The sequence below is a fragment of the Equus quagga genome, chromosome 16 (genome assembly GCF_021613505.1).
Source record: "Equus quagga isolate Etosha38 chromosome 16, UCLA_HA_Equagga_1.0, whole genome shotgun sequence".
NCBI classification, from domain to species: Eukaryota; Metazoa; Chordata; class Mammalia; order Perissodactyla; family Equidae; genus Equus; species Equus quagga.
The window spans coordinates 10,651,232-10,675,997 of NC_060282.1; the positions used below are offsets into that span (position 1 = coordinate 10,651,232).

A 24,766-nucleotide genomic window follows, 5' to 3' on the forward strand; every position below is an offset into this window, starting at 1 on the left:
AGCACTTCACACTCCAGAGCTCCCCGTGGGTTGGGACAGAAGGAGGTGCAGCCGAGACCACATCCTTGCTTAGCTCCTTCTCCTGCCCGGTCTGGCTCCCCTCATTCACTCTTTCCTGAGACCACCCCCACCCCACCCCAGTAATCACATACAGATAAGTCACATGCACCCGCATTCCCGCCTCTGGCTCTGCTTCTGGGGAACTGCACCTAAGACAGTGAGCCGGGGGCAAGTTGACCTTGACCTTGGGGAGCTCAGTTTTCCTTAGAAGCGCTCACATCACCGTGCCACCGCCGACTGGACAACCCCAGCACAGCTGCTGCGTTCCTGCATCCCAGGGACACACCCACATTCGTTGCGGGGTGGATTCCTCTGAGACGGTGTCTCATAGTAGAATGAATATGAGCTTAGGAGTCAGACGGCAGCTCTGCCACGTTCCAGCCCGAAGACTTTAAAAGAAGCTGCTGTATCTTTACGAGCTTCCTCAATGGTTAAAATGTTAATCCTTCTGGCTGCTCACAGGAGAAAAGATACATTGAAGCCTGGTAAATACTAGGCGCTCATGAATGGCAGCGTTTATAATTCCAAATATGCTCTTCTACACAAACAGTACAAGTAAATATGTAATTAAAATGAAAATACAAATTTAAACACCTGGGAGTCTCACCTTAGAATGCAGAGTCTTCCCATACACGTTTATTCCCTGTCTCTGCTCCTCTGGCCACAGCCTTGGTGAGGTCAGAGCATCCTCTTGAGACTTCTTTCTTCTGCCCGCCCTTCTATTTTATCTTTTTATCAGAGGATGTGTTAGCAACACCTAACCTAAATCCGGGCGAAAAATGGTTGGTTTGGGTCCTGGTCCTGTGTTCCTTCAGATTAGAATAGACAACAACTGGATGTTTGTCATGGAATTCCTGGGAAGAGATGGGTCCATGCCACCCCACAGCTAGGCCAGAGGGACAGAACTTCAAGACAAAGTCACATCTCTGTGGTGGGAGAGTGAAGGTGGGAAAAGAGGCTGCTTGTCCAGCTCTGTGTCCCATCTTACCCCGACAGTCCCCACTAGATGGGCTCTTAGCCTTTCCCTGTTCCTAAGCTGCAGAGCCGCTGCTGAGCTGGCCCTCGCTGCGGGGGCAGGCAGTGTGTGTAGGAGTTAGCACTTGCCTGGGTGTGAGTCCACCTTCCCCATTTATCAGTTCCTTCTCTGATCCTGATGAATAGACACTTATCAATTCATTTCTTCATTCATTCATTCAAAAAACAGGTACTCTGGGCCAAGTTCCACACGTGGCTCCCCTGGGAGTCAGAGATGCAGAGCATGTTACACATGCAGGCCCATGTTACACAGGGTTAGACTTTTAAACTTAGGATAGGCCAGGCTCTGCTTCCACAACAAAGAAGCTCTGGGATCTCTGAGACCTACTATAAAACCAATGACCATCTTCTCGCTCACACGGTGTCTGGTGTGGGCTGGGTGGCTCTCGTGTGTCTTGAAAATGAGGCTTGAGTCACCGAGGCAAGGGAAGAGGGGCGTGTGGCATCCTGCAGACTAGATTTGAGGAGCAGGCAGCAAGTTGCTCCCATCCGTCCCACTCACTGGCTAGACTCCGTCCCTCAGCCTCAGTCTGAATGCTGGGGTCCTTGGGCACATGCAGGAGCCCGTGGATATCCGGGGATAGCCACAGGCTCTGCCACAGAGCTGCTGGCAAAAGTCGTGTAAAGTCATAATTACCTTGGATAGCCTCTTAAATGACTGCAAAGCAGAGAACTGGGGCACATCTTCATTCCTCATGGGTGACCATTATACCACCTCTTGATGGTCCAACACAGCCAGTCTTTCTGTGCACACGTGAACAGACAGCTGTTTCCTTGATTAAGCACCAGACGAAACTTCTGACTCATATTTGGGGGCCAGAGGGTGGGAAAAAACATAGGAACGCTAAAACCACACCAAACAAGGCAAGAGGATCCTGCTCCCATAGCTGCTGGGGAGGGACGATCCGGTTCACCTTTCACTTCTTGAGCCCCGAGCTGGACAGACCCTCGCCGAGGGAATGGCTGGCTGCATTGCTTGCACCGTCTCAGCTAACCTCTCTCTCTGATGTGGAGTGAGCTCACAGAGTGCTCTGTGCATATGATGCTGTGCGGGAGCCAGACCTGTATGCAAATGAGCATAATGAAGTGTGAGAGATTATAGAAGGCTTTTTAGAAAATAGAGATGGACTCCATCTCTGGTTGGGCGAGCAAATGTTCGGAAAACTTTCATAACGGAGGTGATGTGAGTCTGAAGATGACTCGAGGCTCTTTGGTTGGTCCCGTGGGGAAAGACCGTTCAGGCAGTGAGAGCAATGTGGGCAACGGCACCGAGGGAGGCAGGCAGCCACCCTGTCAGCAAGATTCTGTAGACCCAGAAGGAAGGCCAGCTGACTGGCCGCAGACGGCTGGATAGATGAAGTGTATCGATAGGAACAACTCTGGATGACTCAGCAGGAATGACCGACCTAACCTCCAGGCTGCGTTCGCCAGTAACCTTGACTTTCATCTCGCCCAGCCTACCTCGCTAAACCTTGAGACTGGAACAGAGTGAGAGAAATAGAGGGACCCTCAGGGATTGTCTCCGTCAGGGGGTTTCATTTGCCCATCTTTGCTGTATCTTTACACCATCCTTACTGGTCCTCAACATTTTTCTTTAAATCAGCTTACTCCTGTGTACTTACTCATATGTCCTGATCTATCAGGTGATAATATCCTTGAAGTGATAGGTTGTATGTTATTTATAAATATGGTTTTTAATATGGTTTAAATCGAGACGTGACTAACATGAAAACTGCACTCCACCGGTAGTACACATGGCACTTTCTAGAACTCTGTGGTCCATTTCCTTCATTTTAAAAATGAGGAGATCAATGCTGGGGAGGAGGGGCAGTTTGCCCAGGGTCACACAGTCAATTGGTGGTGAGGCTGGATCCCTGGCCACAGCTCTGTTTGCTGTGCCGCGCCAGCTCCCCCTTGCTGTCCGTTTCCCAGTAGAACCGAGCTTTGTCCTTGCTCTGCCCAGTCCTGCACATATTCAAGCCTCCTGAGTCCCGAGCATTGTCCCAGGGGTAGCGGCCGGTTCCTCCTGCCTTCTCGCCTTTCTGTGAAGCCTCTTGGGCTGTGATATCGAGGTGACCCAAAGGCAGAAATCTTCCTCTCCTCCTAGAACCATATGCTAATGACCATATTACTTATCCCATTTACAGTGAAGGAGGTGAGGATCAGAGAAGGTAAGTGATGAACCACAGTCACAGAGCTGGCAAACCTGGACTCCAGCTCCAGTAGGTCTGCCTCCAGCATCCACCCAGTGACCTCCCCATGCCCACTCCCCTTATCCACTGCTCACTCCCCAGGAGCTCATCACCGCCTGGTACATCGGGTTCCTGACGCTCATCCTTTCTTCATTCCTTGTCTACCTGGTTGAGAAAGATGTACCGGATGCACAAGGAGGAGAGGTCAAAGAGGAGTTTGAGACCTACGCAGACGCCCTGTGGTGGGGCCTGGTGAGTCACCGCCTTGAAGGCCCCCCCACTGGGGATTGACTGTTAGCGATGGGGAGAGGTGGAGGGCGTGGCATGGGCATGCTCTGCCCAGGGCAGCCACATTCTGCAGTCCCTGGTGAGAGCTCGGCCTCCTGCATTTCTGAACCTGCCCCTGCGAGGCCCCCACACGGTGTGCTCTTGGAACAGGCTTTGCCGTACCATTTATAAGAAGTCAGGGCTCTGAACAGTCTGTTCCCATGGCCACTCAGGGACCTTACTTCATTGGCTGTAGGCTGTTATCAGCCAAGCCGTGCATGTACAAACAGACACCGTGGCCGATTCACACACGCAGACCTTCAAACCCACCTAGAGATGCACGGCCCGCCACCCACAGGGACATGTGATACTAATGCTACCATGGATGGAAGGCTTGCCTTGCTCCAGAGCATTGCTCTAAGCACTTTACATTTATTAACATGTTTTAAGCTCAAACAACTCCTGTTATCAGCCCCTTTTTAAAAATGAGGAAACTGAGGCATCACAAGGTTAGGTAACTAATTTGTGGAAGATCTCTGAGCCAGTTAGTGGTTGACCTGGGCTTCAAACTCAGGCAGCTGGGCTCCAGAGGCCACTCTCTTAACTGCTCTGTATCCTGCCTTCGTGTCCATAAGTACGTGTGCACGGATAACCTACACATGTAAATGCACATGGCAATATCCACACACACCAGAACAGACACGTGCACAGACATTAGACAAGCACACGTATGCACCCAATACACAAACACGCTCACAAGCACACATATATTCGGAAACATGGCTATACACAAAATCACACATACGCAAATATATACACGAATGTGTGTGCACATACACACGTTTGCAGCTGTTGAAGTATCAATGACCGATTGACTAGAGGTAGGAGGTCCTTAACTTAGAAACAGCTATGGGCTCACAGCTCCTGTATAAGTTACTTAGTGCTTGGTACCTTTTCTCACTTGGGAAAAGCATTCCCAAGTAGTGCAAAGGCTTATGGGGAAGCTCAGTGGACAGTCACTGATTTCCCCTCCCTGGGAAGCCCCGCGTCTGAACTCTGCTCTCTGCAGATCACACTGGCCACCATTGGCTACGGAGACAAGACGCCCAAAACGTGGGAAGGCCGTCTGATTGCAGCTACCTTTTCCTTAATTGGCGTCTCCTTTTTTGCTCTTCCAGCGGTAAGTACCTTCGATGTTCTCCCTAGGGTGACAAGCAGGACCCCTCACTGCCTGGCCCAGGTGAACTTTCCAGCCTCCTCTTCCATCGTTCGTACCCTGAATTCCAGCCCTATCAATTCAACAGCGCCCCCTTACCTTAGGTTTCCTGCCGCTCTGCCATAGGCTGCACTGCTCCGTTTGCCAGCTGCTTCTCCAAAACCCAGTTTCAATGCTGCCTCCTTTAGGCTGAGTCACCCGCTCCCTCCTCTGTGCGGAGCTCTGTGAAGGCATTTCTGACCCTGTGCTGGGATAGCACGTTTCCATGTCTGCCTCCCCCAGGGGACTGTGAGTTCCCTGGGGGCTGAGATTAGGTCTTTCACCCATGCATTCCGGGCTCCTTGCACATGGCAGGTCCTTTGTATTGGCAAGCTCCCTTCCCTCACCCTATCATTTACTGTTGTGCATAAAAAAAATGCATTTCCCTCAAGAGTAAGTCTTGACCCACGATAGACTAACTTCCCAAAGCCCAGTGCCGTAAGTGTAATAATGACAATAATAATAAATAGCACTGGTTGAACTTACTGTGCGCTGGAATCATGCCAAATGCTTTACCTCCATCACTTCATTTAATCTTCATGACAACATTATGAGTTTGGAGCTGTATTTATCTCCATTTTCCGGATGAGAAAGCTGAGGCTTACTTGGGTTAGTAAAGTTTCCACAGCACAAGGCTACTGGGTGGTGGCACCAGGGCCCCCAGGGCTGCTGGCTCTTAATCACCAAGTTTGGAGAGAACCTTCTTAAATGACAACCCCTCCTTCACGCCTTCATCTCCCATCCATATGTTGGCCATCTTCTCTCTCCGTTGCAGCCCTACCTTGTCTGCTTTTTTCTAAGCTCTTTGACCTTGGGCTTATGACCTCTCTGCATCTCAGTTTCCTGCTCCGTAAAGCCGGTGAGGGGCTGTGGGGCTGCTGCACAGTCTCTGAGTCCTCTTTCAACTTGAAAAGTGTGTGCTTCTCCCCATTCAATCCACGTGGGAGTCTGACCTGGAAATCAAAGCAGATCACAATTCTGAGAAATTCCAGCCACAGTAAAAGTCTCAAGTGACAATTCAAACAGCTGAAATATTTTTAAAATTCCATTAACATTTACTGGCCATTTGTTCTGTGCCGCACGCCTTACTAGGCAGGTCCTATACATTATCTGATTCTTTTTCCTAACAAGATTGTGAGGTAGGTGCTATTATCCCACTTCCCTGGGGAGGGAACTGAGATGCAGCAGCTGAGGGGCTTGCCCAGGGTCTCATGGCTGGAAGCGGCAGAGTCAGGCACTGAACCCAGGCCCTTCTGACTCCCTGGCTCCGTGTAACCCAGCTCCCACCCCCTGCAAGAGAAGGGAGGGGTTGTTCCCCTCCTCCCCTCCGCTTGGTGTTGTCGCTGCGGAGCCCCGGGAGTGGGGGTGTGGCTCCGGGACAGTTCAGGTGGGGCTGACTTTGCTGCGGCTTCTCCCTCCAGGGCATCCTGGGGTCCGGGCTGGCACTCAAGGTGCAGGAGCAGCACCGTCAGAAGCACTTCGAGAAAAGAAGGAAGCCAGCTGCTGAGCTCATTCAGGTCTGTCTGCCCAGAGGTGAACTGGAACGGGCCGGGATCCCCATGTGCCTGTGTCTGTCTATGTGTGTGTCTATGTGTGCTTGCACCAGAGTGGGAATGCCCGTGAACTGCGACAGGACCCAGCACCATGCTTGTTTGTGATGGCTGTGGGTGTTTCTGTGGTTATCCACATGACCTGTCTCTGTGTGTACTGAAAGTCCTGCCACTCTCCCATCCAAGTTCTAAGCCAATCAAGAGACACACACAGGACTCAACAGGGATAGACAAATAGACAGAGATCAACCCATCAGCTCTTTTACTAATAATGTTGGAGTGGAGAATTTGGTTTGGACCGGGGTCCATACTAGGCTTCTCCTTCTCCTTCCCACCCCAATCTTGACCTAGGAACCCACAAGGAAGAGTCAGTCTGGGGTCCTGGTACTTAGCCAATGAGCTGCAAGGCGATGTGGCCCCTCACATCTGCCAAGGACAGAGAGCTCGTAAGCCAAGAAAGGAAGAGGTGTCTTATGTGTGCAGAATATTGAACAGCTCTCCATTTGTTCTGCCCCAGTAGACAATCATGCACCAAGGGATGTTGGTCTCCTGCCAGCTCTCCATCTCCATCGCTGTCCCCACCATGGGCTGAGGGACAACAATGAGAGGTGGGGAGAAAGGCAGAAGTGTTCCCTCTTTTACTTCAGGGGGAGCTCCTGCTTCATGGTTTTATGGGCTGTTTGGAGCACAGAGAATGGGAAGGTAGAGTGTGCGGGCTGCAGCTGTATGGGGCTGGATGTCTGCCTGACCACACACTCATAAACTTGTGTCCAACTGGAGTGAGTGTCTCTGTGGATCTGTGGGTCGGATACAGGATGGTACATGATGTTATCCTACATATTATAGTTTCTAGGCCAGTCCCAATCTCTAAGCATCTGCTCCATTATCCCTTAAACCCCAAACCATCACAATATCCCAGAAGTTCTAGTATATCAGGATCCAAGCCTCTCTCCTGGCTGTCTCTTGCACCTACACATGGCACAAAAGACTGTATATCTTCCTATATTTGAGAAGTCTCAAGGAGCCTCGTGTCAAGAGAAGTCCCTGCTCCTTTCAGAGATTATACACCCAGCCCCCTACAACCCCACTGCAGTTCACCTCTCCACAGCCCCACCCCCCACCACAACAATTATAGCTCCAAGATGATGGGGTCAAGGAAGGGTTACTTCCCAAAGGAGCTACAAAAAGCCAAGAATCCCAGCTTCTCTGGGTATCACCTCAGTGCACAATTAACCAATGTTCTAATGTTGGGGCTTCTGTGTGAAAGTTTAGGGCGACACCCCATCATCTCTGCCCCTCCTTTCTCGTCCTCAGGCTGCCTGGAGGTATTATGCTACCAACCCCAACAGGATTGATCTCGTGGCAACATGGAGATTCTACGAATCAGTCGTCTCTTTTCCGTTCTTCAGGCAAGTGGCAACCCTTCTAAACACTCAGAGCGTGACTGACCTTCCCTCCCGTGGGTCTGGATTTGTGCCTGTGGCCTTCATGGTTTCCTGGAAGATGTCCTCAGCACAGTGGATCCAAGTCTGCGCCATATGTTAGAGTGACCTGGAAGCTTAAAAAATTCCAATGCCGGGGCTGGCCCCGTGGCCGAGTGGTTAAGTTCGCGCGCTCCGTCTAGGCGGCCCAGTGTTTCGTTGGTTCGAATCCTGGGCGCGGACATGGCACTGCTCATCAGACCATGCTGAGGCACATGCCACAGCTAGAAGAACCCACAACGAAGAATACACAACTATGTACCGGGGGGCGTTGGGGAGAAAAAGGAAAAAATAAAATCTTTAAAAAAAAAAAAAAAAATCCAATGCCCAGGCTACACCCAACCTAATTAAATCAGAGTCCCCAGGGGTGGGCCCAGGCATCAGTATTTTTTTAAGGCTCCCAGATGACCCCAGTGTGCTGCCAGGGGTTCCAGCTGGACAATGTGGAGTGGCTGATAAGGGAAGGTCCCATCATTGTTTGGGCAGGATCAGTGGCTGATGAGGTGGGGAGCCATTGCAGTGGGCCACTCTAGCAATCCTAGAGGCCCTGCCACCTGGGCATGACCTGCACCCACAGACCACCCTGGACGCTGGGAAAGGACAGGTGGAAGAAGCAGCAGGAAGAGTCCTCTGGCACCCCAGAGATGTTGATTTGTGTTCTCAGAGGTGGGAGTTTCCATTAAAGGTCTCAGGAAAAAAAGAGAAACCTCTTCTTGTGGCCAGCACCTATAAAAGGGAGAGGGGAATTAATATTTATTGGATATCCAACATGTTCCATGGATCCAAGTTCATATTTCATGTAATCCTGCACCCTATGAAATAAGTCAGATGTTCTCAAATGTTAAGGTGCGTTAAAATCAGTGGGCGGTTGTGTCCCCTCCTCACACCTGGAACTGGGACCTCTCTGAAGTGTGTTTCTGCCACACGTCTTTGGTTTCATAAACTGTAGTGTGACCCAGTACTAGATGATTGGCTCCCTCCATCCCCATATCCCCATATCACCCTCCCGCACACTCATTATAGGACCTGCCACCAGTGTCTGAACTCAGCCTCAAATATCCCTTCTTCCCATCACCAGATTGTGATAAAGATTCAAGGAAATTCACAAGATCTGGGTTCTGCTGACTCATTTCCCTGCATTAAACCTTCTGATGGATGACCATGACAAAGGAAATAAAATCCAAAACCTGACCATGACCAACAAGTCCCCAAAACCTCAGGCCCCCGTTCATCTCTCCCATGTTGCCATCTCTCGTGCTGTCACTCTCAAATGGTTCTAGTGGCATCTGCCATTTCCTGTTTGGGGAATTCAGTCACCAATTTTTTTTTTTTGTATGTGGGATGCCACCACAGCATGGTTTGATGAGTGGTGTGTAGGTCCGCGCCCAGGATCTGAACCCACAAACCCCGGGCTGCCAAAGTAGAGCATGTGCACTTAACCACTATGCCACCAGGCCAGCCCCTGTCACCAAAATTTTAAGCCCCTTGTATATGTTAAGTGCCGGACCAGACTGGAGAATGTCACAGGTGACTTGTGAAGGAACCTAACCTTAATCCTGAAGGTGAAGGGAAACCATTTGAGGCAGAGAATGACGTGATCAGATCTCTGTCTCAGGAAGATGACAGAAACGAGTGTGGAGCTTGGATTGGACAGGCTCAAGATTCTAGGCAAGGAGATCAGCTAACAAATGATTGCAGGATTCAGGGTAAGAGAAGATTAGGGCCTAGATCAAGGTAGAAACAGTAAGAAGGGAGAGGAGAGAGAGGACCTGGAACGGAATAAGCCAAGGGAAAACCTCAGGGAGCGATGACTTGTGGAAGAGTTAAGGAGACAGAAGAAGCAAGGCTTCCATAAGTGAATGATAGAGTTTGGGTTTGTTGCTGTGATGCTGAAAGCTGTGCCACCAGTATTTCAAATACCAGCAGGGTCACCTGTGGCAGACAGGTTTCAGTGGAGCTTCCAGTCTAGACAGACTAGGAAGAAGGACCTGGCCACTTACTTCCAAAAAAACTGGCCATGAAAACCATGTGAATATCAGCGGAGCATTGTCTGATACAGTGCTGGAAGGTGAGAGAATGGCGCAAAAGACCGGGCAGCATTCTGCTCTGCTGTCTACAGGGTCGCTAGGAGTCAGAATCGACTCAACCGCAATGACAACAGAAAGTTTGGATTTACTGACTGTCGTCTTACTTGTAATTAGCTGTGCTTCCTCAGAACATGAACCGTGTGATTCCTTTTGATTCTAAAATTCTATTATTGCTATAATCATTTCAGGTCCAGGATAGCATCGGCCTTCTTTTAGATAGCAAGAGTCTGCTTAGAATGGGCAAGTGGTACCCCTTAAGAGAACAGAGTGACCTTGAACTCAAAAACAAGAACATGCGCAACCACATTGAATGCAGAACCAAGACGATTTCCATTTGCTGTGCATCCCAAGGTCTTGGCAATAGGCCCATTCTTTTGGGTTGATGTATTATAAAAAGGCATCGTCCTAGCTGTCAAGAGACTTGGATGGATACATTGTGCCACAGACAGCCGCTGTGACATGGGAATGGCTTCTAAACCCAGAGAGAACATTTCTTTCTTTCTTTTTTTCAAGGACAAAAGTTTAAAGTCACTAGAGAATTCACTTAGCAACCATTCTGAAACAAGGCAGCTCCTTGGGAAAAGAAGGTCTCTGAGTTCCAACCCACTCCATATGTTTAATGGTGAAGAAGTAGCTGATAATATCCTGGTGTGTCCTCACCTGCCCCATGAAGGCTTTTTGGTTTTTATTTATGCTTTTAAAAAAATAATGACTTTATTGAGATGTATTTCACATATTATAAGAGGATTTCACATACCATGAAAGGTACCCTTTTAAAGTGGACAATTGGGTGATTTTTAGTATGTTCACAAAGTTGGCCATCAGTCACCATTATCTAATTCCAGAACATTTTCATCACCCCAAAAAGAAACCTTGTACCCATTAGCAGTGACTCCTTGTTCCTCCCCTCCCCCAGCCCCTGCAACCATTAAGCTATTTTCTGTCTCTCTTCTGCCTAAACTGGACGTTTCACATAAAAATGAAATCTTATGATTTCTTTCACTTAGCATAAAATTTTCAAGTTTCATCTATGTCGCTGTGTGTATCAGGACTTTATTCCTTTTTCTGGCTGAATAATATTCTATTATGTATGCCCCATTTTATTCATCCATTCATCAGTTGATGCACATTTGGGTTGTTTCCACCTTTTGGCTGTTATGTTGCTGTGAATGTTCAGGGACATGTCGTGTGGAGCTATGTTTTCAGTTCTCTTGGGTACATACCTAGGAGTGGGTTTGCTGGGTAATATGGTAACTCTATGCTTAACTTTTTGAAGAGCTGCCAGACTGTTTTCCATGGTGGCTGCACCATTTTACCTTCCTCTAAAAGATTTTAAAGACAAAGTTGTGTAGTCCATCCCTAGGAGTGGTGCCATATTGATTTCCAGCTCAGTGTAGTCCTTTGTTGATTTGCAAGTATATATATGTTTGGGGCTAGCAGTGATGGATGATAGTATTGCCTATTTGTTTTTCTTTCATTACTATTTAAAATTATAATCTCATTATTTTTGAATTGTAAAGGACCTCAGAGAGTTTCAAGTCCAATCCCAATTTTATGTGAGAAGAAACTGAGGCCCCCAGAAGCTCAGAAACTTGCTCAAGGCCACACATCCTGTGCACATAGCTGAGAACAAACCTAGGGCTTCTGATTTGCTGGCCAATGGAGACTGTGCAGACTCAGTACAAGTAGGTGGTAGGAGTCGGAGAAGGTACGGGAAGATCCTGGGGGGATGGTAGATTGTACATTCTTATGTACAAGCAGAGATGAGGGCAGGCATTAAAAACAAGATGCTGCTTTCCATCAGCGGAAGAGCATGCACACTGATTGGTTTCCTAAAAGTGCTGATGGAGTTATGTATAGCTGCTCTGTCCAATATGGTATCCACTAGTCACATGTGGCTGTTGAGTATCTGACTGTTACTAGTACAACTGAGGAACTGAATTTTTAATTTTAATTTTAATAGCCAGATGTGATTATTGGCTACTATATTGGACAGTGCAGTTCTGGAATCATTAGATAGTAGAACTAAAATGGAGAGGAGGATTCTTGGGCCCAGGAAGTAGAAGTTACTTGACCAAGACGACCCAGTTAATTCATTGTGTAACCAGGACTTGTTCCTTTTATGACCAGGGTCAAGATTATTGGAGTGTGTAGAAATGGAGAATGGGAAACAAGCAGTCATCCTTCTCTATGGCCAAATCACATTGGATCTGCTTTCATACATGCTCTCTCATTTAATCTATAGAATGTCCTGGAAGATAAGTAGAATGGGTAACTCCATTTTTCATAACCACAGTTTTATAGGTGAAGAATCAGAGCATCAGTGAGATTAATTAGCTTGCCTAACGTCACCCAGCTGGTAAGTGATGCAAGAGAGATTGGAATCCAGGTCTTAGGCCAAAACCCATAGTATCTGTGAGAAGAAAAAGTTATTTAGGGAGAAAACTGGGCAAAAGTAAGATGAGACAAGGATTATTGGGACAATAATACCCCTCTCTGAAGATTGTTGTTTTGCAGGTCAAACTGAATAAAATGTGTGACAATGCATGTCACAGTATCTGGCCCATAGAGGGTGTCAGTCTCTGCTGGCTGAATCTGAGCTGGAAGGAGGCGTTGGTGTTATAGTGGGAAGGCAAGACACTAAGCCCCCAAATTACAGTCCTGTGAAACCATGTTAGTGACAGCAAGGCTAGGACACCCCATCTGGAATTGGTTACAAATTCATTTGTCCCATTCATTCAGCAAGTATTGACTGAGCATCTCTTATGTGCTAAGCACTGTGTTTGGCATTAGGACATAACAGTGACCAGGAGAGGGTCAACTGTGCTGATCCTGTCACAAGATGATGAAGACAAGGATGTTGTCACGGAGTTTTTCAGGGCTGTGGCTAGAGCAATCTCAGTGGAGTAGTGGACATAGAAGCCAGTTTACCTGGAGTAAAGAGTGACATGGAAATGAGCACATGGGGACAGCCAGTGCAGACGGCAGCTGCAGGGGGGTGTGGGGCCAGGGTTTTTTCCTTGACTAGAAGAGTCTAGTAGAGAGGGATTCCTGTGGATGCAGTGGGGAGGGAAAGAACTGGAGGAGGGAGCATGGGTAGGGGCATGGGCTCCAAAGCACAAGTGGAGGACTGGCCATCATCAGGAACGTGGAGCCTTCATCCATCAGCGCAGAGGGGAAGCCAGTAGGTGGAGCCAGCTGTAAGAGGTTGTTGATTTAGGGGTGGGACCATGGGGCAGAGCTCAGTGAGAGATGAGTTAAGGCCACAAAACATGGAGGGAAGTGGGGAGGTGGGAAAGTGTGCTGATAGAAGAGACAGCATGAAATCCTTGTCTTGGAAAGTGAGAAAGGAATGGAAAGCGGTGGCTCTGATTCTCTAACACTGCTGCCACCGTGCCTTCTGCTCCTCTCCTGCCCTCAGCTCACTCCCTCACCCTTCCCTTCTCCTCTTGTTGCCTCCTCTACTTCTCCTGGAGTCAGAGGCCCAGAGACTTCTAGAAATTCAGAGCTTTTTCTGTCCACGTGGCAGAGAAATGGGCCCAGAGGATGTGTGACCAGCTCTGTGAAACCAGATCCTGAGCCAATCTAGGAACTAGAAATTCTTAACTCTCCAACTGGCTCTTTTATCTCTATCGTGATGCCGCCTGCTCTCTCCCCATTTCTCCCCCCCCTGCATCCCAGTGATGGGCCAGTTAGTCATTCAGTATTTATGGTGCACTTACCTTGTGCCAGGGTATAGGGTGCCCAGATTTTAGAGCTGAAGAAACAGGGACTCTGCCCCTAGCGGCTCAGGGACCACCATGTAATTCTAAGACGATGTGGTCCAAACACGATCTCACATGGGAATCTCACATTAGCTCAGTCTAGACCCTGGGGAGTTGGATAAGAAACCCAAGGAGGAGCCGGCCCCTCCAGCTAGAACTTCAAGAATGAGTAAGACTGTTCCAGGCAGAGAAAAGAAGAAGGGAATTCTAGGAAAGCCTGAGCGAAGGCTCAGAGTCATGAATGTGTACATGCCACCTGTGGCCTCGTGGTTGGGAGTGTGGGTTCAGAAGCCAGATCACCTGGGTTTGAATCCTGACTCTGCTGCTTCCTAATTGTGAGATCTTGAGCAATTAACTTAACCTCTCTGTGCATCAGTTTTCTCATCAGAAAAATGGAGATGATAATAATACCTCATAGAGTTGTTATGAGGATTAAGTGAGTTAATCCATAAAGAGCACTTAAAATAGTATCTGCCTATTAATTATTGCTCAATAAATATTAGCATTGAGGAGGAGGATGTCATCGATGATGATGGTGGTGGTCATAGCGATGGGTGTGTGGCTGCTAAATCATGAAATTCCTGGTTTCCTAGTCTGTCCCCACCACTAAACAAGTCAGCTGAACCCAGCACAAGATCTGGGGCAGAATAGGTGCTCAGCAACCAGTTTCTGCATGAGTAAATTAGTGAACGGCTGAGACGACCCTTAAGAGCTCAGAGCCAAACCATAGCAGTGGGGACCTGGGGTCTGGCTGGGGAACTCGTCTCGCTCGTGGTTCCCCTCCACACTCACCATCCTGTCCTGGAGCTCTCCTCTGTTCCTTCATCTTCGTCAAAGGGAAGCTTTGGGGCAAATTTGGGGGAAGGGGAAGCTGTTCCATGTAATTTATGCTTGCTTATTATTTTTCTCTCATCTCCTCGCAGGAAAGAACAGCTGGAGGCAGGAGCCAGGTACGTTTCTGATTATGAATCCCCTTCTTTCCACCACTGTGTTGGGGCAGAGGGTCCAGTTCTGTAACGTGGAGGGTCCCTGGGCAGCCATGCTGCTCACAGATGGAGTTTCAGGGCTCACTGCTATTGCTGGCCACCATGTTCCTCTGCCACCTGCGTGTTGATTTACTCAAGGGCACTTTGGTGTTTCATAGCAGCAGTCCCTTCTTGAGGGTCTCCTTGGGCTGGATTCTGGGCCTGGAGTCCTGTCTATGTTTTCTCATTTGGTCCTCGTAACCACAATGTAAGATCAGCCCTCATATCCTCGTTTGTGGATTGAGGAGATTGAGGCTCAGAGAGATTGAGTTATTCCCCCTGGGCCACCCAGCTATTGAGTGGTAAGATCAAAATTCAGACTCAGATTTCAAGATTAAGACCGTATTATTTCCACTATATCGTCCTTCCTTTGCTTCTTGGGCTTGGAGATGTTTCTTCAGAAAGTGAATCAAAACTACAATTCATGACCCCCACAACTGCGGTGGTTTCTCCAGTAAACCATGCTCACCATAGGCTGCTGCAGGGCGGCTTAAGCTTCCAGGTTACCAGCACATCTCTGTCCCTCCCTCTCTTTCCCTCTCCAGAAGATGCCACAACATCAGGGAGCCTATGGACCCTGCTCAAGATTGTAAAGAGAGACCATCTCTTGCAAACATCAGTTTAAACTGTTTATATATTTATAAACATAAATATGCATAATATATACATAAATATATATATTTAGTCTATTATTGTTGACAAAGTCCTCTGAAGCTTCAGTCAGTCTCCTGGACACTGCAACCCCACTGTTGTCCTACAGCTGACAGAATTTGGGCAGAGAAGGTGGCAGGACCCTGAGCCACCTTGTAAGGGAATGACTTGAGGACGACGGTCTTTGGGAAGCTGAGTGAGATCCTCTTGCCTGGGGTCTGTGATGCCCCATCCCGTACATAATCCGTCCTGGAAGGAACGGTCACAGACAGCGCCGGTTAACTCACACGCACAAACAGTTTAGACTTTGTTCCTCCTTTGTGTGTGATTTCAGATGGACCGGGCGTTTCTTACCTGGACCCACTTAGGCCTGTAGGGGACGTTTGGGGAGATTGTAGAGGAGGCTGCACGGTTGGCAGTGACCGTGCCAGGGGACATTTGCTAGAGAACCTGCTCATGGCTCATAGAGGCAGAGCAGGAAGACACATCAAAGATCCAATCCCGGGTGCTTTTGTAAAAACTGAGGCCCCCAAGAGGGCAGGCTCACCCCAAGTTACAGAGCCCTTGAGCACCAGGGGTTATACCATCTAGGTCTCCGGACTCCCAACTGGATGCTCTTTCCCCTCCTTCTCTCGTGAGCAACAGGGTTATAAATCATGCCAGTGTTGACACTGCAAGTGAGTTACTGAGTCTGCCTTGAGAGCCTTTTCTATGCAGACATGAACAGAATTCAGCCAAATTGGAACGTACGTGCAAAATATCACTGTGCATTGGATAAGGCATCTCCAGTTTAATTTGGGCCCAGAGAGATACATTTTGAGGCTTTGCTGGAGATGATTCTTTAGTATTATAAAGGGACTTTCTGAAATGTAATCACCAACTTACACCCCTTTCAACTCCCCGCTCTGCCAGGGGTGCAGAGGAAAACACATCCCGTGATTTCTCAGGGTTAGAGATGCTGGGTGTTCGCCGGCTCATCCTGCTCAGAGAAGAAGAGTTAGATCAGTTATATAAGCCACTCCATCTCCCCGATCCAGGCTCGGGGAGCAGCATTTTGGATTTGAACAGCAAATAGGTTTGGCTGATGGAATGGCAGGTGCAATGCCAGGTGCGACTGCCGCTGTGAAGCCTAGAGGTGGGGAGTGAGATCTGCAGGAAGGGTGGGTGAATTGTCGACAGAGGAATCCATTCCCGTACCAAAGAAGGCAGGGAACGAGACGAGAGAGCAGTCAGCGATGTGCGTGTGCATTGGATTAATTCTGATGTACCATTTTCCCCCTTAGTCTTCGCTTCTTCAACAGGCTGCCAGCCAACTGGTGTCCCAGTCTTCCTCTAGTGTTATTTCTAAATAGCGAGAATCAGACTTGGAGTTCATCTTTTTGCCCTATTAGAGTAGGTGGCCCACACATCTGTTTATTTGTCAGCCTGGGGAAAGGGTTTTATTCTCTGTGACTTGACAGAGCCTGGTTCTGTGTTGGGGTGAAAATAGGTCAGCATGTTGGAAAGAGCTCAAGTCCATAGTCATTTGTCAGCTACTGCTTATTGCCACCCACCCCCAAAGGGTCAACAGACAGATGAGCTTCTCTGATCCTGAGGATAGGACTCTCATGAGTGTTTTGCTTTCTGCAGACTTGTTTGAGCCTCGCTGACTTCCTGCAATGGGTAGAAGGTTGGCTTTGATAATTTTCTGCTTCCTTCTCGGGATCTATGACTCTGAGGTTAATTAGAAGGAAGAGGGCCAACCTCCAGTGTGGGCTTAGCGGGAGCTGAGCACTTTTCCTGGGTCATCGTAATTCATTCTTGTGAAGATGGGGTCAGTTGACATCCACTCCCATCCCTTCTCACCTACTTTAGATGCCCCATCATGGTGCCCTTAGGTAGGACTCAGCACTTCCCTAATAAAGCCTTTATTTTAAATATAGTCAAAACTTTTAAAATTTTCTTTTCCTCTCTAGACCACGCATTCCATAAGGCTAACACTGTGCCTGAAATATAGAATGTATTCCATAAATATTCACTGAATGTGTACAGAAATGACTTAATGATAGGCAATATTGTACCATCATTTTACTTAGGAGGAAATTGAGCTCAAGCATTTCCATAACTTACACCCAAGCCCAGTGCAGAAGTAGCCAAGATGGGGATTTCAGGGTCTGTCTGACTGTATCAGACCACACCAGGCTGAGTCCCCCTGCAGCACAGGTGGTTGTCCTGCCCTCCTTGTGACCCAGGAGTAGAGTGAGCTCGGTTACTCTAACAGACACATCATCTTGGCCCTTGTTCTCCCTGGCCAGGAACTCTTCTCTCACCTCTTCATGTGGCTCGCTCCTTCACTTCATCTGGGGCTCCGCCCAGTGTTACCTCCTGAGAGAGGCCCTCCTTGCCCCTCCACCCACTCCCCATCAATCTCTATCCCCTTGATCCTGCTTCAGTTTCCTTGGCGGCACTGATGATTACCTACTATATTATGCCTGTTTCTTGTCTGCCTCCCCCATCAGATCAGAGGCCTCCAAGGGGCTAGACTCTGGCTGTTCTGCTCACTGCTTTATCTCCAGCACCTGAAACAGTGCCTGGAACATAGCCTGGCACATGGTTGGCTTTAAGTAGATATTAACTTATTGAAAGAGTAGATGATTAGATGGATGGATGGATGGATGGATGGACAGATGGATAGAAGGACAAACTCTTTGTTTTACCACTGTAATAAACCCAATTTAAACTGCTTTGGACTAAGAGGGAAATGTAATGGCTCACAGAGTCACCCGTCAGAGAGGGTGGGAACCCCTGGTGGGAAACAAGAATGGGACCCTTCCTGGAGTTCTCTCTTCATCCCTTGTCTCTGCTTCTCTTTTTGGTTTCATTCTCTTGGCTGACTTTCTGCATGCTGATAAGGTTGTGGATGCCAGCAGCCCGAGGATCACATATTTTTTCCTCTTGCTTCTGTCCACCTATCGCTCACTCAACTCCAGTTTGAAAGATCCCAGGAAAGCACTTAGATTAGCCCAATTTGGGTTAAATACTTGCACCTTGGACAATCTCTATGGCTCAGAGAATAAGAGGCTACTGCTAGTCAAACTCTGGGTCATGTTTCCACCTATTAGAGTGGGGGGTTGGGAGTTGAAGAAACTATGATTGGCAGCCCGCATGAGAATCACTTGATTGAAGCTGGGAGGATCACTTCCCCAATAGAATAGAGCCTTTTTCCCAAAGAATAGAGGATGAAACATAGAGCAGACAAAAATGATAGATGCCCATGACAGGCATAAATTCTACCCATAAATTTCCAAATTCCTAAAAATAATATTGCATCAAAGAACATCAACAATAAAACATACTGAGCCTCATTTATTTTCTAGATTATGCCAGAAAAGACTTTGGTGTTTTTTGTTAGGGACATCGTTTTGAACATCAGTTATAACTATTCAGTAGACGTGCAGCAGTGCTGATAATTAGGGGAGTTTGTTTGACAGAAGATAGCATTTTTTGAATTCTCTAAACAGGTGACTGCATTGGCAGTAACTGCTTGCCTGAGCCCAGTTGTCCACTTTGTGTTTTCAGACAATTCAGTCTGAACAGCGGCCTCCAGTACTCTTCTCCTCAGTATCGGTCTTCGGAGAGAGAGGGAATTTGCCCCAGGCATCATCTTTTTCTCCTATCTCATAACTGTGTCCTTCCCATTATCAGGCTATCAAGTTTAATACAGGATCGTTATTTGGATCAAAGAATTCAAGTGTAATAACAATTATTTATATAGAATGTTTACTATTTGCCGGGTGTAGTTCTACGCACATCCAGCCCTCATAGACACCCTATGAGGCAGATAGTGTTTTTAACCCCCATTTTACAGATGAAGAAACTGAGGTTCAAAGAGATAAGTGACTTGCATGAGGTCATACAGCTAAGAAAGTAGCAAGAGCAGGACTGGGCTCCAGTTGGTCTCGCTCTGTATTTCATGGTCCCGACCACCATGTTGGTCCTCACAGTTCTTGAGAACAGCTACCCAGTTGGTCGCTGCTGGTGTCCCCTTTTGCTTGTTTTGTTTTCTTTTACCCTTTCTTGGCTCACATAGCTGGAGTCCCTGCCCTGAGAGAAGGCTGTGGGGTCAGGGAAAAGCACAGAGCCAGGATCTCCCACTGAGTGAAGGAGCCTCTGATCAGACACTGTAATTCACACTTTGCCTTCTCCCTGTGTTGTAAGCCACATGAAATTCATCTCACAGGGTGATGGATGATGTTGGCAATAAATCTCCTTCCATGCCCTGGGAAAAAATGACTATTAGAGGTGTGCAGGAATTTAGAGATGAATTAATCCAATCTTCTAATTTTACTGATGAGAAAATTGTTACCCAGAGCGAAATAAGACCTTTGGACACAATCCCACAGCTATTAGTCTTTTCTCCTGCCATCCAGACCCTGCCACGCTGGTCCCAGGCTGCAGAGTAACTGAGACTGGACAAATGTTCTTTAACCTCAGAGTGATCCCCAACATGTACTAAGGGCTTGGTCTCAGTTTTCCTTTTGGAATATGGGGGTTTGCCTATTGATGGCACCCCTTTTGCTCTGAATTATGAATCAATTGAGAAGTAGACAAAGAAGTCAGAATAAGATCAAAATATAGCTGGGTAAAGCAGGATTGGCCCTGCGGCAACAGTGAGCTTCATAACACTTCCCACTAAGTCTGGCCCTGGAACCAGCACATTGGATAGAGCAGACACTCTCCCAGCCAGCCAACTGGGATCGTGGCCTGTCTGACCCCGTGGGGCACTGAGAGACAGAGAGAAGCCATGTGTGACCTTGAATTCAGAACTCACCTTTAATAGGGAAACCCGCCCAATCAAGAAAATGGGCCAATGGCTATCAGAGACTCATCATAACCCAATCAGATAATTCACCTCCTCCCATGGGGAGAAGCTAGGAGAAGGCTAGAGGTTTCTTCTCAATTCTTCCAAGAGTGTGATTTGCAAAAATACGAGAAAGGATGGTTCTCCCTACCCTTCGTGCAGCCTCCTCTCCTCCTGTAAGCACATCATTCCTTAGCACACAAGAGCGGGTCGCAGCCTCTGACTTGGTCCTGTCAGTATGAAAACAGTACTCAAGCATCCACTAAACCCTCAGTGTTTGCTGTATTCTTTTCCTGTGGCTGTCATAACAAATTACTGCAGATTGGGCGACTTACATCAACAGAAGTTTATTCTCTCACTGTTCTGGAGGCTGGCCCTTCAAAATCAGGGTGTCATCAAGGCCGTATCCCTCCAAAGCCTCTCGAGAGAATCCTTCCTTGCCTCTTTCTAGTTTCTGGGGGTTGCTGGTAATCCCTGGCCTTCCTTGGACTTGTACACTCCATTCTCTGCCTCCATCTTCACACGGTCTTCTTCTCTCTATGTATCTCTGTGCCCCTGTACCCAAGTATCCCACTCTTTTCACTTATAAAGGCACTAATCATTAGATTAAGAGCCCACCCTACTACAGGATGAGTTTGTCTTAACTTGATGACATCTGCAAAGACTCTATTTCCAGATAAGGTTACATCCACAGGGATTAGGTTAGGGCTTGAACATATCTTTTGGGGGGACACATTCCATCTTCTACATTTGCCAAAGGCAAGAGTGAATGGCTTGCACAGGGTGGGAAGCTGTCTGAGCAGATCCACGATATGTGATATTGAGATGGACATTTCTGAGAGTTAGATATCCATGTCCCCCTACGCAGTTGACGACAATGGGGCTCACCGGGTGAAACAACTCGCACAGGGGCTTTCATGTGATCCTGTGTCTGCCTGGCTCCCTCCAGATCCGTGGTCCTCTCTCCTCTTTAACCAGGGACTAAAAATAACCAGGTGGTAGAATTAGGAGGTAGTCATAGCAATAAGAGCCCAGAACAGACTATTAGACTTCAAAGCCTGGCTGCCCTACTCACTCACTGTGTGATCCTGGGCAATTCATGTGCCCTTTCTGCATCTCCATGTCCTTATCTGTGAAGTGGAGGTAATAATAGTGTCATGGGCTGGTTGGAATGACATCTGTGGCCCAGCGTGAAGTAAATGCTCACTATGTTCGTGCTAGTCACTTGGTATGTTATTCATACATGAGATTTGGATTCATGGAGAAAATAATTCTTTTAGGAGACTAACAGAGAAAAATATATTGCTCCTCACTCTCACATCAGTGTGAGCCTGTGTGTCCTCGGAGCGCTAGCTGCCAATGTCCTGGATTTGTGTTCATAGGTTCCCAGATTTGGTGGATCAGAAGAAACCAAATAGGTCATTAGCTCAGCTAACTTTGCAGACCTGTCCAAATGAGAGAGAACGGGATTAAGACATCAGGGTTATTTCAGAATCTCGGTGCTGTTCCTCAGAGCCCAGCAGTCAGTCTAGTCACCATCCCGCCTCCTCGTCTGCTTTATCCCCCCTTTTTCTTCCCCAGTCTAGACAGTACCTTAGGAACCACCAGCCACCTGGGCCTAAACTCCCTCATCGCGAGAAAGCAGAGGTTGGATAGGCTATTCTGAAGCCACTTCAGGTCTTGTGTGCTGTGAGTTTGTGGCCACCGTAGCAGAACTGATCCCATGTTGTTTTGCCTCATTAGATGGTGTGAGTTACGGGTTGCTTTTAAGAGTTTTGACTGGATGATCTTGGGCACATTGCTAAACCTCTGTGCCTCAGTTTCCTTGTCTGTATATTGGTTATAGTAAGAATGCCTACCCCCAGGGCTGTTGTAAGGATTAGGTGCTTAGACTAGAGCCTTGCCCATGGCAAATACTACATAAGGGGTTGCTTTTATTATTATCACCGTTATGATCCTGATTGGCACCCATATTTCCAGGTTTTCTGTGCCCAGGATCTTTTCCACAGGGTGTGGGGCTGGCTTAGGAGTCAGCTCGACATAGGTTCGAATCCCAACTTTGCAATAGTTTTGCCCCTCCTCCCTCCCCCTTTCCTTCCTTCCTTCTCCTCCAACCGAAACGCTGAGTTAAGAGCCCTGCTTTATGTCAGGCCCCAGAGATTCCCAGGGAGCTGAGACTCTCGGTCTAATGGGGAAGGCGCTCATGGTCTGATGGGGGAGGAGGATGTGTTAACCATAAAGGAGCAACGCGGTGTGGAGGGTCCTGGTATGGGGATGTTACAGACACAAGGAAGGAGAAGGAGAAGAAAGGAAAGGAATTCAAAGTTGCACCTGGAACAGGAGGCTGGGGAGGATCCGCAGAGGCGCTTTCCTTTGGCCTGACTATCAAGGGCTGAGAGCTTTTCACTGGGCTAGGGGAGGCATTCAGGCTCTGATTTTGTTCCTTCTCTCCTTCATGCTTTCATCCTTCAAACTCACAAGCCTTGAGTCCCTAGGCCTGGGATCTTTCCACAGGCCATCTCTTTCTACATGAGAAATTCCTAGAAATGCCAGCTCATTAGGGTGGTAAAGAAGAAGAGCGTGCAAACGTCTTAAAGAAAATGCACAAAATGCCTAAATAAATGAGCCTTTGTTTCTCTCTAGGGGAATGTATTTTGTAGCTAAAAACAAGGGATGTGAGTTATTTGGTTCTGCCGGCTCCACTGTGAACAGTGGGAGAGCAGAAAGAAATGACCGTTGTCTCCCTCAGTATTGATTCTGTTTATGGAAGCCCCATCAAGTTCCAGGTCCCTGTTGGTTTCTCCACATTCGATGTCATATAATCCCCAATTAAGATTCCCAATTTCATTAAAAAGAAACCAAGGCAAGATGGCAACTTTCATTCGTAGTCTTTTCTCAGAGATTAAAATAGGGCACCAAAGCCTCAAAGGTTTGGCCTGTGGATGATGACAGATGTTTATTATCTCTTCGCCTTCTCTGTCTTTCTCAGGGTAGCCCATGGTGCTAGAGGAGCCTTCTAAAAGGGGGCTACAGACCTTGCGTAAGGCCACCCTTTCTTTGTGGTAAGATGGAAGGATGAAAGAGGGAAGGAGAGAAGAGACAAAATTAGGGCTTTAACACCTGTGGGTGGCATTGGCTGCTCTGCTCTGTGCTGGTCATTCAATCTGTGCTGACTCATTGAGCTCTCACAACAAACAGCACAAGACAGATTGACCGCTTCTTCAAAAGGCTCTTCTCTTGGCTGCAGTGACACTGCACTCTCCGTTTGTCCATCCATCTATCTATCTGTCCATCCATCATCCATCCATCCATCCATCATCTAGCCAACCATCCATCCATCCATCATCTATCCATCCATCCATCCATCCATCATCTATCCATCCATCCATCACCATTCATCCATCTCTCCTCTTGTTCGATGAATATTTATTAGGGCCCTCTTGTGTACCAGAAACCATTTTAGGGAATATCACTATGAATAAGAAAGACAAGATCTCCAACTGTTTGCTTGACAGGATACCTCTCAGTCTTCCTAAAATTAACGTCTCAAACTCGATTTTTGCTCTTTTGTTTTTTTAAATATAAGTTTTTTCAGTTTATCTAGGACACACATGCCCAACAAAGATGGCACAAGGAGGCTAGAGAATATAGTCAGGTTTGTCCCAAGCAAAGTTGTTTACTAAGCACAATTTGCCTTTGATATTCTTTCACCTTGCCTATTAGATGCCCTTTCTTCCAACTTCTCTGTGATATCACAGCCTCAGGGACAGCTCCTCCCCAGCATCCCCATCTCATTCTGTGTCCTGGCTGGGAGGGTGGGGCAGGAATGGTATTTGAAAGTACCACTCCTATGTCTCTCTTTGTGCTTTGTTCACATGAGCACTTTTATGAGTTTTTAATGTGCAAAAGTAGGCCCAGAGTTGAATTTGAGTGTAAGGAAAAAGAGAGTTTAATTGAATTAGGAGTGAGAAAAATCTAGATTGAGCAGGAAAGAACTCAACCCTGGAGGGACCTTATAAGGAGGAGAAGTGGGAGGGGAGAAAGGAATTCGGAATCCAGCAGGATGGCATAACCACTGAGAAATTCCCACTGGAGGGGGGTCTAAATAAATCTTTAATTTCGAATTTTAATTTTCTGGAAAAAATATTTACATGGTTCATAAGTATATAGAGGCATACAGTTGAATGTCTTAGTCCAACGTTTGTCTCTGTCCACCTCTTGCCACCCTCCAACGCCACATAGGTAATTTCTTTTTTAGTTTCTAGGATATTTTTTCAGTGTTTCTTTATGCAAATACAGACCAGAATTAATTTATATTTTTATTTTTCTACCTTCCAAAAATATGTTAATAGTGATATCTAGTATTCAAATTAAGTTATTTGAGCTGTGAGGCAAATCGTCAAAATTTAGTAATATCTGCTTCACACAACCATCTTGTATGAAGTGTGTATGTGTGGGGCTGTGTGTGTGTCAAGGAAAGGGACTGACAAACTCAACTTTTGATTTCTTCTCCAAACCTGTTTTTGTCTCATCTTACTCAACTGAAAACATGGCATCAC

General features: G+C 47.4%; 1 protein-coding gene across 1 annotated transcript in view; it reads left to right on the forward strand.

The window, feature by feature from the left end:
• KCNQ3 (potassium voltage-gated channel subfamily Q member 3) overlaps positions 1 to 24,766 on the forward strand; it is a 301,344-nt gene that overhangs the window by 258,081 nt on the left and 18,497 nt on the right. Inside the window, 5 exon segments of the mRNA XM_046642267.1 lie at positions 3,390 to 3,539; positions 4,624 to 4,734; positions 6,231 to 6,326; positions 7,674 to 7,768; positions 14,615 to 14,641. Coding sequence (XP_046498223.1) covers positions 3,390 to 3,539; positions 4,624 to 4,734; positions 6,231 to 6,326; positions 7,674 to 7,768; positions 14,615 to 14,641 — 479 coding nt within the window.